Here is a 14,984-nt window from a genome sequence, read left to right as displayed (position 1 = left end):
TATAAATTAAGCCAAATGTTAAAAACCACAGTCTGAAAGCTGACTTCAAAGTCACAACTCTCTAATTAATGAACTGCGAGCTTCAGTTTGGACAAGTTGTGGTTTGATGCGCCCATAAATCAACATGACAGGCCTGTTTCACAGTCTCAGACAGTGCTCGTCACTGAGTCACATCAGATGTAAACACAGCAGAAAAAAGAAGGGATATGAAGGAGGTGCAATTGATCAACAGAATTGGTAAAAACCCACTTTTGAAGCACATTATGCATGATCACAGGAAATGGTTACAGCCTCAAGAGGTTTCCCCTTCTGCTGTTGCTTTTTTGAATCAGATTTCTAACAGCCTTCAAAAGGGAGAATAAGAATTATGGAGTTTCTCCCCTGTGGCTCACAGGCAATAACCCCCTGTTGTTATTTTGTGCTTCTTTCTTTTCAAAGGCATCAAAATTTAGTTTTTTAAAGATCTTTAACTCTATATTTGAAGACAAACAAAAAAGGGCCGCACTGTCATTCTTATCAGTTACCGGGGATTGTGTTTTTCCTTTCTGTTGCCACTTCTTATTAACCTCTTATTTGGTCTGTTAGACATAGTTTGGAATGCACGTCTGCATGCTGGGAGAACATGAAAGTTCAGATGAGCTCAGAGGGCACATAAAGAAATATGAAGCCGAAAGTTCCACAGCAGAAGGAAGGATAAAAGTTAACTCTCCCAAATTGCTGCTGTCAGAAAGGGGGCATCTCGGGCGCTCAAAGGCGATGGTGGTGTCAGAATTTGGGAAGGGAGTTGCCGGGAGAAGGGGGAATACTTTGTATCTGAACCCAGGGGAAGGTGGTTACACTGTAGTAGCATTCGGCATCTCCAGGACACTGCGTTTGTCGTGGTCACCCTTTGCCATCCCTTTCGAAAGGCAGAGATGACGTTGCCTTCACATCCTGAAGGGTGGGTAGACCCAGACGCGCGGGCACGTCTCCTTGGATTCTAGCGGTGTGTTCACAGTGCCACTGGATGTGGCCGAGACCTGTTGTAACAATGATGAGGAGAGCCCTGTTCCCCGAAGGTAAGCGGGGAGCCTCCTGAAATTACCATGCAGGTGGTGGGCCTTGTGTGCTACCATGCAGTAGAGTCACATGGTAGCAATTTCATGATGTGGACTGGTGGTTAGGATTTTAACAAGGTCTGAACTCGGATGTTGACAGATGGAACAAGTATATTAATTTACTGAATCCCCAGTCATTAGTGGCTCATAATTTTTGAATCGGCAGCCCTCCCCCTCCCCCGCCCTTTCCCCTCTTTTGATCGCCTCTGCAGTAAGTCACTTGATCCTGGGCCAGAGCAACGTACTTTAGTCTCTTTTTTTTTTTTTTCCCCTAAAGTTGCCTTGAGATGTTTCCTTGAGAAAGTCAGGCCCCACGTTGAGTTTAGACCTAAGACCTTCCTTGGGAGGTGGGTGCTCTGTAGCCCCAGTACAGCTGGGATTTAGGTGACGGCTCATGACTCTTGGACGGGACGGGTGTGGAAAAGAGAAGGCAGAATTGATTTTAAGTCGAGCCACAAAAAAAGATCCCATCCTGTGTGGGTGAGGTAGGCTAAGTTGATTGTTTTAAAAGGGCCGTTTGTCCTGGGCAGTTATGACAGTTTATGTTAGGCAGTAGGCAGGAGCGAAGAAAGGAAAACAGACCTTTGACTGCAGCGCCAGGGAGGGGATTCGAAATGCAAGGTTTATCAGGGCATTTTAGCATTTTAACACCGACTACTGACCTGTCCAGGGGACTGCACGGAGACCTTTTTTGTATGCATTCAATTGTGAGAAGTAAACAAACGGGCTCGTATCCTGTGTTTGGTAACTGGGTGGGGAGCACAGTTTGGCAACCAGTGTTGCTTTTAAATTCTTTCTTTGGACAATGGGCCTTGTATACTTTTATATCCTGACTTTTCAAACGCGGACAGCTCTCATGAGCTTTTCCTAGGGATGGCCACAGAGACAACAGAACAGCCATCAGTCATTTTATATAAATACACAATTTCTAAACATTTCATTTACAGTAAGATGGGAAACACTCTCCCCAAAGTCCAGCACCCTCCCTGCCCCATGATTTTCTACTTCAACAAGAGCTAACTCCCTGATCTTTTGTTGTATCAATGTTATTTTTCTTCTCTTCCTTCCCTCACCCGTTTTTTTAAACGTCGTGAATTAGTATCTGTTGAAGAAGTGAAAAAATCATTTGGACGTGAATATAACTATCATTGGCTCTTACATTACTGTGTGAGAACTTGGGAAGGGGTGAAAACAATTGGGTCATTTTATGCATGCTGTTCTTCAAATGAAAACACTGGCTTTTCATTTAAATTTACTTAAATTTTTGTTGTCAGTGGTATAGAATTTGTTTTTTGGAGTGAAGTGCAATTAACTTTCTCAGTGGCATGGTAGTAAGTCTGAAATTGCTTGCTAATATGAGAATGATGGTTTTTACTGTAAAATAAACTACATGGAGCCCAAAAGGAAACCACCATTTTTCTCCTCCTTTGAACTTTACATCAGAAGGTCTTGATACATATACCATTTTATGGATGTATCAGATCAAGGTCATGTGTTAGGTTAAGTGAATGCAGTTGTTTGTAAAGTGTAGTTATGAGAAGCTCTGTGAAAGAGTTGTATTGTCCTCTTGGTTGTGAACGTGTCTGATGTTTTGAATAATACTCAGAATTAGGAGAACGTATCTTGTTCTTTTCTTAAAGAACCTTTTTCTTTCTTTTCTTTTTTTTTTTTTTTTTCCTGGCTCCAGAACTCCCTTCCCAAAGAAGGGTTAATTTCCCTTTCGTAATTGTTAGCCATAATGTGGCTAAGACCTCCACCTCGATTTGATTCCTAGCAGATTAAGGATATTAGATAATTTCCTTCTATTTATTGTAATACTGCACTGTATTATCTTTCTATCACTCAGATAATTACTGAGGAAATCTACATTAATTTTTTTGGCTGGAGCGAGACCTGCTAAACACAGGAATGATGTATTGATGTTTTACACAACAAAAGTTTTCCTCCTGTCATTGTCCGATCAACAGAAAGATATTTATCATTTCGCAAAGCCCCTTCTTTGCAAGAACAAAGCGGGCGGGGAGGCAGACCTCGGGGTTTCTGAAACTCAAGCCAAGCGAAGGCATCTGAAGCTTAAAGTGTCCTTCATATTAAACACTCACAGCCGAGTACGATGTTGTTTGCTAAATTATGAATGTGTGTAATTAAAATCTAGTGGCTGTTTCTATGAAAGATTTACAATGTTATTTCATCGTTTGTCATGGCTAATTAACAATATTAGATGAAGTTTTTCTTCTTCAAAGGTCTGATTTTTTCTCATTTATTTATGTCAGAAGTGATAAACAGAGTAGTTAAAGGCTTCTCCCCGTGCAGGCGGGATGGAGGCAACTTGTCCCTTCACACCTCGGAGGTTCAGGGTTCAAATCCCCCCAGACCTGGAGTGGTAGGTATATAGCCTGCCTGCTGCTCCTGTGTCTACTTAGAAATTTCAGAGTCTAGAAGTCTACATCTTGGCTAGAAGAACTCAGGCCTTTCAAACCATAGGAAAAGCTGCCTTGATTGTCACATTGTTTTCCTATGGGAGCCGGCAGCAGAAAGGGCCCACACCCAGCCCCTCGCTTCTCCTCAGAGGTGATGTGTTCTGTCCCTTTGAAAGCAGCCTTGACCCCTCCGCGAAACTTTAGTGAGCGCTCTCAGTCCCGGCTGGTGACAGTGTGTTTGGAAATGTCCATACGTTTCACCTTCCCCCAGCAGTGGCCATCTCATTTTTTTTTTTTTTTCTTCCTGATTTCTTCCAGCAACAGCAGGTGGCTACCCAGCAGTTGGCTTTCCAGCAGCAACTTTTACAGATGCAGCAGCTACAGCAGCAACACCTTCTGTCTTTGCAGCGCCAAGGCCTTCTAACAATCCAGCCGGGGCAGCCTGCCCTTCCCCTCCAACCCCTTGCTCAAGGTAAGCGTCGATGATGGTTACAGAAGGCGCTGCTCTCTCTCGAGACTCTGGGGCGGGGGAGGGGGTGGGGTCGTCTTCTTCCAGCTCATCGTGAAGGAGATTGTCCGTTTAAAACACGCCGATGCACACTCAGAGGCAAAGCCGGATCAGGTAACAGTGATGGACGTTTCCAGGAGCCAGAGCGCTCGTCGGTGCCAAAAGGAGGACCTAGGGTGATCAGGAGGCTTACAGGATCAGAATGCTGCACGTTCTTAGAGTAAGAGAAGGCAGTGCCGCTGTGACTGAGGGAGCATTTTAATCAGATCTTCTCGCGTTTTCAGTTTGGAATCACAGATGCATTTTCTTGAAGGCTTCTGTTAGTCATTTTAAGATGTGTTGTACATCCTGTAACTTGCTCTGCGTTAAATCGTAGTAATGCTTTAGAAATGCCACTTTTTAATATCTAAGGAGAAACTCAGGTTTCTTTTTCTGTAAACGGTGATGATTCATCTCTTGCTGTTACAAAAGCCAAGGTTGTTTTCTGTTGGGTTCTCCCTTTTCTTTCTTTTTGTATTCACCTGACTGTTGGTGTTTGAGCCAGTTGGTTCTGTACCCGTCAGAACAGGCAGCCTGTCCATCTCCAGCTCTCTTTCGAAAACTGGAGCCCTTTGAAAAGGAAACAAGATTTCATGGATTTAAACATTTCTTTGGAAGAGCCACTGACGTGTTCTTCCAATGGGTGTTGGACGTCAGAAAGAAATGAGTACTCTAGCTGTTTATAGGACGTCCTCTGGGTTTAAGCAACTCTAACTTTCATGTGTGTAATGTGATACACAAATGGATTATTCAGAACCAGCAAGAAGGAAAGGCAGGAAGGAAAGAAGAGTCATGCCGTGTTTTGAAATACAATTCCTCCATCCCATATGGGGTGTGGTAGATTTCATTTACCTCCTCAAGGCCCACGATAGACTCGGATGTATGTGTATATGTGCCTTCAAGGCTGGTAGCTAAAGCCTTTGGTATCTTGGATCCAGTTTCATTATGAAAAGGTTCAGAATATGGAACGTCTTTCTCCCCTCATGGTGCTGAAGGCGTGGCCACGTGTTCAGTAACTTTTGGTGTCAAGCGGAGCCGGTGAGGCTTGTGTGCGTGGAATCTTGATTCTCGAACTGAGTCAACCACACCCGACTTCTGTCCCTCCTGGGGTTCTTTGGGTTTTGTTTATGTTTTTAGTGTTGAGACCAGGGCTTTTTCCTCCTTTAACTTCCCTCTTGCCTCCCCTCCCTCTTCTGCCATTACTGCTCATCCGCGCCATATATAATCAGCATCTCCGTTGCTGTCAAAATAGAAGATTTGGTAACTGAGCAGTGCCGGATGGGGTGGGGGTGGGGGAGCACACACGGGCTAATGCATTTTTGTGCTTGCGAAGTGTTACAACGTGCATTAATTACACCTTTGGGTTTATTGTTGGCAACATCACCGGCTGGGCTGACACACCCACTGGACTCGGCGTCCACCTCTCTCATCTTTTCCCACTGCTCCTATACTATTAAGTTTGTGCACCAAGGTTCATTGTTATAGTACATCAGTAAGCTGTCCAAAAGAGGGCAATTGGGCAGTGACAAGACAAGCTCATGTGTAATGTGAAAGAAATGAATGTGGTGATGCATGAAGTGTAATCTCTGCAGTAACATATCAGAGACACCGGTTGGTAATTTACTAGTCATGGCATTGATTGATACGCTTAGCAGTCTGCTCTAACTCTTAGCCCCCGTGACATTAAGACGACGCATATTTACAGTCTAAGGTGGTGCCTTTGTGTGCGCCCGGGATGCATAAACGCAAATATAGATATTTCTCCCAGTGAAGTGAACCACCAGCGTCATTGCCATCTCTCTTGGAATCAGGAGGTTGGTTTTGTCTCCTCTAACCCCTTGCCCAGAGTGGCTGGAGAATTCAGTCATGTTGGACTACAACACAGGTTTTTTTTTTTTTTTATCAGAGAGATGATGGCTTAAAACTGATGTCATTATGAGGTTTAAATCAACTTTCTGCTTGCTTGAACGTGGTCACCTGGCTCTGGAGGTACAAGGACAAAAAAGGTTGATCAGCTCTGTCTTGGAGCCAGTGATACCTGGGGTTGTAAAATTGAGTTCCGTGAACGGTAATCTGTCAACTGTCCCCGCAACATACATTTTTTAAACCTGTGTCTGCATTTTCCTTTATAATGAAGGGGCCAGTTGTCCTGGAAAAAGAAATGTAGCAAGGCACAGGGTTTATGTGTTAAAAATGCTGTTAATGCCCCACTTCAGGATATAATCATCAAGGTTCTTTTACGTACCTGTACGGTCTTGGCTAAGTTGCCTTAAACATACATGTAAATATCAAAGTATATGAAGAAACAGAGAGTAATATCTTGAAGCCTCTTCCCCGCCCCGCCCCCCCCCCCCCCCCCCCACACACACACACCCGGAGGTGTTAGGTTATGAAACGGAAGGACTTTTCTTTGGATGTTTTTAGGGCTGTTGTAGGGCCTTCTCTCTGTTTTACATTAGCGTGTGTCTGTTTTTCCCTTGGTGTCTTTAATCATCTCATCTTCCTCAGCACCAGTAATCCTATAAAGAAATAGACTTTTAGTATCATTCTGACTTTGTAATTCTTTAAAATGTAAACTATAGCTGGGAGAAAATTACATGCCTGCTGATGTACCTGTTAATGGATTTGTTTAACTTGGTACTGTTATTCCTATCTACCATTTTTGGGGAAGAAATGCATGCTTTCTGGACATTTGATGTCCATGTAGTCTGATGAGTGACTAGCTTACCTTTGATCTGTCACAATTCTATCATGAGATCTCGGCTGTCAAATAACAGCATCGTTTGGTAGATAGTATTCATTGAACTAACAGTTTAACATCACTAACAAGGTGTAACATTGATGGAGGAGACCAATTTGACTGCCTTTCTGTGAGTCTGATGACAATGTTCTTCACCGTTATTATCACATTGAAATTTGACCCAGAAGGATGCCTCGTTGTCAGTCAGTGAGTTCCTGTTTTATTTACCGTTTCTCCTTCTGGGCGAGGGAACTGATTTGCTAGCCTATTGGACTAGAAGGAGAGGAGAGGAGCATTAATGTACTCGGTGGGCATAACAAGTGTAACAGGGCATTTCTCTTTGTCTTTATTTGCTGGATAAACAGCTTACTCTTGAAACACCTTCAAAGTTCTGCTTCTGTCGAGGGGAAAGTGTTTACACAGTTCTTAGAAACCGTGGTGTGTTCTTCCTTCTTCCGACCTCCCATGCACCTGACCCAGAAATCAATTAGTCTGAGTTGAGAAATAGGTGGCTTGTTCTTTCCATGCGTATTTACTCCCCAGAAAATAAAACTGGGTGTTGACTTGTGTGGCTTTATATCACTGTGCTACCGTCCACAGACAAGCCTATTCACTATTGTTTCAGTTGAATAAATAGTGGTCGGAGGGTCAGCCATCTTCGCAGGTAATTGTTGGTGTGCAGACATCAGCGGTGGCCTGTTAGCTACAGACACACCCCACATGTCACCTCGCAAGGTGTTGGAAAATAATAGCCCAGATGCGGCAGAACCGGACACGGGATTGTGTGGTGACCTTTCCCTTTGTTTAATTTGCCTCCGAGGTTTAATTTCAGGGGACAAGTCATAATTGAATATGCCTAATAACTAAACGCTCATTTGGGACAAAATCCATCAAAATATAATTGGCATTTGATTCTTACGAAGGAAGAAGAAACCCGACTTGGCTGTCGAGGATGCGTTCGAAGAATATCTGACCACTTAATGTATCATTTGAAGCCTCCTTTGTAATATTTATTAATTGCAGAGACTCGGGCGTTTGAACATTTTCGTGGAGAACCGTTAGGAGAGACCAACTGTTTTTGTTAACGCTCCTCTCAGAAAGGCGGGGAAGGTTATTGGTCTGCTGTGCAATAATTTACTCCTCTTTGATATGCAAACGATCCGCGGTGAATATAAAAAAATCCTATCAGACTCATTTCACAGTTCTTAACCACTCGGATTCTCTGGAGTCCATCGCCTCATTAGACCAGTGCTCTCCAATGCTAGCATAATTAAAATCTTTAACAGTTTAGCAAAGTAAAGATGTTTGGCTGATCACGTTGAGATGATTATCTATCCATTGTATCCTAAATGACAAAAATAAATTAAATTTAGACCTTGGCATTTTTTATTATGTGTTTCAAATGAATGTAATGCGCACAGCCTTCTTTTTAAATTCAGTACCTTAGGTTTGGTCAGAAACATGCCTGTTTCGGTTACTGCTGTATAGTGAGAAAATGGCAGGCTTTCTAGGATAGCTGGGTTCCAGTTGATTGAAACAATGCACTGTGATCCAGACGTCCAGTTCTAACGCGGCATCGCCTTGTGCTGTCCAGGGGCTGTGATCTCTTCCAGGTTGTCCTCCTAGGTTGTTGTTTTTGTCGGTTGCCGTTCAGAATATTTTTCTGCTCTGTGTGTACGCACTAGACTATGCCTGGAGGTAGGATTTGGAAATCCTGAGCTGCAGAGGCATGCCCCCAGAATAAAGGCTGCAGGCCCACAATAGTGAGATTGGCATCCTGATTGTATCTCTTCTTGGGGGAAAAAAAAAGCAAGTTGACACTTACTGCCTGAGACCCATGTCCATTCTGGCCCCCTTAAAAACAAGAGAACTTCACTGCTCCAAGTTTCTTTCACGTTTTCATTTCATTCTGCAATGGTTCATTAGCATGGATCTAAGAAATGACAGTAATAATAGTGTTACTTGTATAAAAAGTTATACAGTTTTTCGGTAGACACATCCATCAATTAAGCATGTGGTACAAGAAACCAAAATTAATGAGGAAGATAGGTGTGTTAATGAAATAATCATAGTATAATCAATTTGACTGTTAAAAGTTGAAAAGCATTTCAGGAAGACAATATGAATTCATAATTTATGTCTAAAAGTGATTAATAAAAACTGTATTTAATAACAGAGCTATTTGTCATCATTTAAGGCTTAAGCACAAAAATTATTCATTTTGTGGCTCGTGTTGTCATAATAGTATAGTTGAACAAATTTATTTTGAGCCCTTCTTTGTGTCTAAAACTACAGTAACATGTATCTGCATTTCCCACCCCCCCACCCCCCGCCCCGGCGATTAGAAACAACAGTTTGGATGGAGGCATACAGTCCTTGCAAGAAGTAGCTGTGTTTTGAATCCTTTTCACGGGTGTCTTTTACGTGTGATGAGGGCACTTCAGGGGGAGGACACGTTCGTTCCTACCGTATTTGCCTTAGTTGAGAGGGAAGGAAAAAAAACTGAGCGCACCCAACCCGCTCCCCCCAACACTAGGCTTTGTTTACTGACTCTCTGATTTAATTACTGTTTGAAGAGGACGGAATTAGCTGTTAATTGATTTAATTATCCAATTTGTTTGTTTCAGGCATGATTCCAACAGAACTGCAGCAGCTCTGGAAAGAAGTGACAAGTGCTCATACGACAGAAGAAACCACGGGCAACAATCACAGCAGTTTGGATCTGACCACGACATGCGTCTCTTCCTCTGCACCTTCCAAGACCTCCTTAATAATGAACCCACATGCCTCTACCAACGGACAGCTGTCAGTCCACACTCCCAAAAGGGAAAGGTAGGAACGCCCATCTGAGACGTGTCCAAAGCTGTCTCTGACGCGGAGGGGTGGGTGGCCGGGCCTCGCCATATCTTGGGGATCTCTAATTGGATCCATGTGACTGGAGTGTGCATATAATTACTTCAGAATGTATTCGGTGTGGTGTGGGTGTGAAGCATCTGATTCTTGTCACCTTTTCAACATGGAATTAGCACTTATGTAGATCGAACCTGAGCTTAGGAACTCAGGCAGAGTCTTCTGGTCTCTCATCGGACGGGTCGGATTTCCACGCTTCCAGACTTACTCCTTCTGCCAAGTGCCCGCTCCATACGAGCTGATTTCCTTGGCTTTAAACGTCTTCGAAGGGAATAGCGTTGTCTGCTGTAGGCTGTGTTGAATCATGGTTTGAGACAAGGTAGAACGCACACTACTCGTCACTGCCCTCCTTGAAGGCAGGGAGCCCATCTTTTTCATCATCGTGTCCCCAAGGTACTTGACCTTTTTTTTTTTTTTTTGGAAACCGTCAGTGAAGGTTTGAGGGATGGAGAGATGGAAGGGGTCCACGTGTATACACACACAAGCATACACAGCCACTTTCTCCTGCTCATGGGACATATGGTAGCATTGACTCAATTTCTGTCTTCCTGTTTGGAAGTTAAGACTTTATATTTTTTAATTGCCCGGAGCTTCACTTGGATGTTACTTGAAGCTGAGGTTGACTGGGAGGTCCCAGACATATCATGTGAGAAGACAGCTCTAAGAAAAGGAAGCTGTGAATCCATGTTAGTCTACCTTAGCACGCAGAACTATTAATTCCACTGTTCAGTGCTTTTCCAAAGTAGAAAGTATATATAAAACCTTTTTTTTTCAGTTTACTGTTTTTAAACTGTTTCCTGTGTATTTCATATGCAGAGTGTCCACCCACAGAAGGAAAGAAACCTCAAAAGTAATAGGTGAAAAAAAAAAAAAAAAAAAAAAGTAATAGGTGATAGTAAGGGTCACTTCCATCAGGAAAACCAGATTATTTTGGTTGTTTTAATAAAAGTGACCCAGTGAAAGAATTTTGAATTTTATTTTTCACTTAAGCAGTTACACGTATAATTTCATGTATTTCTTGAAATATTGAACCTTAGGAAGCCCACTGATTGAATTAGATGTGTATCTTTATACCAGCAACATTTTATCCATTTAGAGCTTAGTAAACACAGAAAACAGTGTACGAATGTTTGTGTGTATCACGTTCCACCCTAAAAACCATGAGAGGTTTCCAGAGATGAGATTATATATGTTTTAGCCAAAACTTGCAACTGTCCTTTTAAAATCACTTTAGAGTTTCTGTGGCAGACACAGAAGGACTAAAAGATGCTTATAACTTACTGGTTTAGAAGAGCTTGAAAAACAGAATGGTGGGCGGTAAGAATTCATTTGGAGCCATTGGACCAAATGTGGCTTCTTTTGTTTCCAGTGAGCATAGATTTAGATGTCTGGAAACCAATCTTAGCGCTCGCTTTATAATCTCTTAGAATGCCTTTGTAAGTAAACAAACAAACAAACTAGACCTTAGATAGCTTTTGAAGAAAAGGTTCTAGGCTGTTGTCCTTTGCTCTACTTGCCTTTGGTATCCTGAGGTTGATGCTGTTCGTTGACTGCAGAGGGATCGAATTACATCTTTATCCATAGGCAGAGCAGGAGGCCATACGCTGAAAAATGCCAACTGATGCACTTAAGGTATTTGTTGTAACCTTGTCAGCCATTGTGGAGCCTGCACAGATTTCCTGTGACACAGAAAGCTCTCCCTGTTTAGATGTACCATGCTCAGTTTCATTCTAAAAGGTTATGTATCTGGAGTCAGGTAGTAGATTAGCAAGGAGGCAAATAGGAGAAGAATAGCCCTTTTCATGTCTTAAGGTGCATTCGAAAGTAAATGGATCTCAGAGGCAGTCTAATTCTAGGAGAATCAGTTTGTTGGATTTCTCGTTTTATGGTCCTTATGTGTCTGCACAAAAGTTGGGCTTAATCTTCATTTATACTACCTGCCAGCATTCGAATAAGGATCAGAAAAGTATTTAGATTCCACTGTGAACCTTAGTCTGGATATAAAAACAGGCTGACTTTTCCAACTGTTCATGCAAAGAAGAAGCAACTATGAAATTATATGCTACGTGCTTAACCTCTTGGACCTCTCAGGTTCTATTACCTGGGAGGTTCCTAGGCATGGCTGGGTTAAAACAGATTCTAGTCAGCACATTTTAACCGAACGTAGCAAATTTGGCAAATGAGTACCTTAGGTTAAAGATATGTCAGAAACTTAACCAACTTAAAAAATTGATCACTAGAAATTCAATTATTAGTTAGCCAGCTTTGTATATAAGGACTTATAATGAGTGTTTTTACCCTCTGAGGGTTTATTTTAAAATCTCATGTGATATTACTGTTGAAATAGAGGAAGATGGTTAAAAAAAAAAAAAAAGCTGTCACTATCGAAATATGTTCTCACTTACACAGTGAGTTGTCATTTGTCTCAGGAGTCCCTTGGAGAAGTTTCATCCCTTACTCACCAAGGGCATTTGTGAAATGGATCTCTTTCGAAGCTCTCCCTTGATTTCTACGTGATATTCCCCACCACATCCCACCCCCGGTGCTCCTGGACCTGTAGCGTAGGTTACCAGCTTTAAGGATTCTTTCTGAAAGGACTTGCGGAGTGCTCTGTGTAAAAATTCATCCGGCCACGGTGATATCGTGAGAGTTTTGGTGTGTTTCTCAAGTTGCGAGTCGTCTCCCGATCACGACTGGGCCGCGTGTTTCCATGCCATGTGGAAGACCTCCCCCGCCCCCTTGCATCCTCCGGGCTCCCATGAGCCGCCGCCGCAGCAGCAGCTCTGGGGTTTGGTGAGCTGCAATCTGTTCAGGAGATAAATCATGTGCTTGGCCCGACACTCCTACTCTCCTCTTTAATTTGTCTTACACAAGGAAAATTATAATTAAATCATTCAGGGTAAACCCTTGAGTGTAGAGAAGGGAAAAAAAAAAAAAACACTTTGGTAAAGATTGCCAGTAGAAACCCACTTCCCCGTTGCGCAGGGTAGAGACATGTATCAATATTCAGCACCGTCAGGGGAGGAGCGGCCCATGTGATTTGCGAGGCAGTTGCCAACGCTCACATCAAGGCTTGTTAAGATCCTGTCCCTGTGCAATCACGGACCTTCCGCGTCGTTAGAATTCGGCACTGGCGCCATGCTTCGTGCTTTGATTTCCTCCTGAGAATTTAATGAATGTTTATTGTGCTGATTTTATGTATATATTATATGTGTATATATTATATATACCTGTAGTATGTATATATTCGTTGGCGCGATAAACCTACCTCTGTTGTCAGGGCCTGAGAGAAGCGTGGTGGGAATGAAGTTCAAAAGGCAGGAGCTAAAGAGAGCTACAGAGGGAAGCAGGCACATTCATACCTCTTACTGTCATTTAATTCCACAGGACCAGGGCGTCCTGACTTCTTTGGTAAATAGACAAAACTCCGACCCCGGGATACCTGTAAACACGAAGATAACTATCTCGTTTCCTCGTCTGACTATCTCGCTTTAGGAAATTCCAAGTTTTGGTGTGGGTAAACAAAATCAACGGCGTGCAAATGAAACATTTATTAAAATGCTAAATTTAGTAAAGCCCTTTGAGCTTCTAGGATCAAAGCAGCTATGTAAATACAAATAGCAATTACTACTTAAGTAATTGCCTGAATTAAAATTCTATCACATTATATCATGGTGCACTAGGGAAAGGGCAGGGAACTCTCATTTAATCCATTTTTTTCTCTGTGCCAAGCAGCTGGCTAAACTCTTACCTTTGGAGGGATGTCTCATTTTAGCCACGTGACTGCTGGGAAACAGCAGGGTTTATTATACCCATTTTACAGGTGAGGAAGTTGAACCATCAAGATTTAAATAAGTGACCTGGGGTCACAGAACTCGTTAGTGGCATAGCCGAGATTGAAATTCAAGTCTCTCTTTTACTTCATAAAACAGCACTTAGAGATTCCATTCAGTATAGAAGTGAACACTTAATTATGACAAACTAAAATCAGTGCTCCTAAAAGAAATTTTGAAAATTCAATTCAACAACACGTGTATTGACTTAAAATCCTAGAGTTCCCTCTGTTAAGGTGGATACAGATAGTTCCTAGGCGTCTCGCGAAGGGAGGGTGGGTGGAGAGGATTTGCAGAATGTAAATCATTTACGGTCTGAAATGGCACATAAAGAACAAAAATGGACCCCATGCAGGATTTGCACACAGGCAGATGCAAAACAAGCCTCTCCCTCCTTTTAGTGTATCCTGACTTTCCTTCCTGCCTTATAAATCTTGCGTTTCCTCATTGAACACATCATCTGGTCTCTATTCTGTTTCAGCTGTCCTTCTGTAGTCCATGTCAGAGGTAGGCCTTTTTTCTGATCCTCCCCAGCTTTTTGCTTTTAGTTCAACCACCATTAGTAGATGTTTTATAACTTGAATGTGTCTCAGATGCATAGCTCTTCTAAATATTTGTTCCAAGGTTTTCCTTAAGCATTTGGTGAAAGGGTTCTTTAAACTCTGGAGAGGTCCCAGGTTGTGCGGCCTCTTCTTGCTTTGAGGCTGTCATATTCTCAGAATCAGGTGACCCACGTAGGGCACCTCTCTCTCTCTCTCTCTCTCTCTCTCTCTCTCTCTCTCTCTCTCTCTGAGGCCTAACCTGCCTTCTGTCCCCGCAAGTTACCTTCCTTTTCCTTCTCATCTGTTGACACAGCCCTGTGTATTCCAATTGCTTGCGATTTCCACACTTCCCAGCTGGCAGCTGCCTTCAAATAACCCCTGAAGGTTTTTGCTTGGCTCGTGGACTTTCAGACAGTTTCACTTGATTCACAGTCTCTGTTTTTGATTTGTGGCCTCTTGACATATTGCCGTGGATTTGACTATATAACAATAACATTTGTGTTGACCAGCCCTTCTGTTTTCAAAAGGCAAGGGACTCTGAGTCGTGGACATGCTTGGTGTTTTGTTTCCCTTTCTTTCTTTTCTTTTTTTTTTTTTAACTAAATCCTCTGTTGATGAATAAATATTGGTGCTCTTGGTTTCCTCACTAACATTCTAGAAGCTTGGTTTCAGAACTCTTCTGGTTACACAAGCATTTAGCTTTTGCATATTTTCATATTCATATTTAGGGCCTGTGGAGCCAGAAATTTAAGTAGTAAGCTCTAGGTCCTGTGACTCTGAATAGGTCTTCCTCATTTCAACCTTTTTTTTTTTTTTTTTTTTGTAGTTTGAAAATCAGATCATTTCTTTTGTATTTCTTTTGATTCGAAGCACTGGAGCAAACTAGCGACCCCAA

General features: G+C 42.4%; 1 protein-coding gene across 15 annotated transcripts in view; it reads left to right on the top strand.

Moving 5' to 3' along the window:
• FOXP1 (forkhead box P1) overlaps positions 1-14,984 on the top strand; it is a 595,507-nt gene that overhangs the window by 502,047 nt on the left and 78,476 nt on the right. For all 15 annotated transcript variants that reach the window (XM_060022897.1, XM_060022898.1, XM_060022901.1 and 12 more), the window contains 2 exons: positions 3,836-3,989; positions 9,432-9,636. In XM_060022897.1, coding sequence (XP_059878880.1) covers positions 3,836-3,989; positions 9,432-9,636 — 359 coding nt within the window. The remainder of the gene's footprint in view (positions 1-3,835; positions 3,990-9,431; positions 9,637-14,984) is intronic.

Source organism: Delphinus delphis, chromosome 10 (genome assembly GCF_949987515.2).
Source record: "Delphinus delphis chromosome 10, mDelDel1.2, whole genome shotgun sequence".
In the NCBI taxonomy this organism is placed as follows: domain Eukaryota; kingdom Metazoa; phylum Chordata; class Mammalia; order Artiodactyla; family Delphinidae; genus Delphinus; species Delphinus delphis.
Note: the sequence above shows the minus strand (reverse complement) of the source record. Positions and strands in the feature narration are given on the sequence as shown.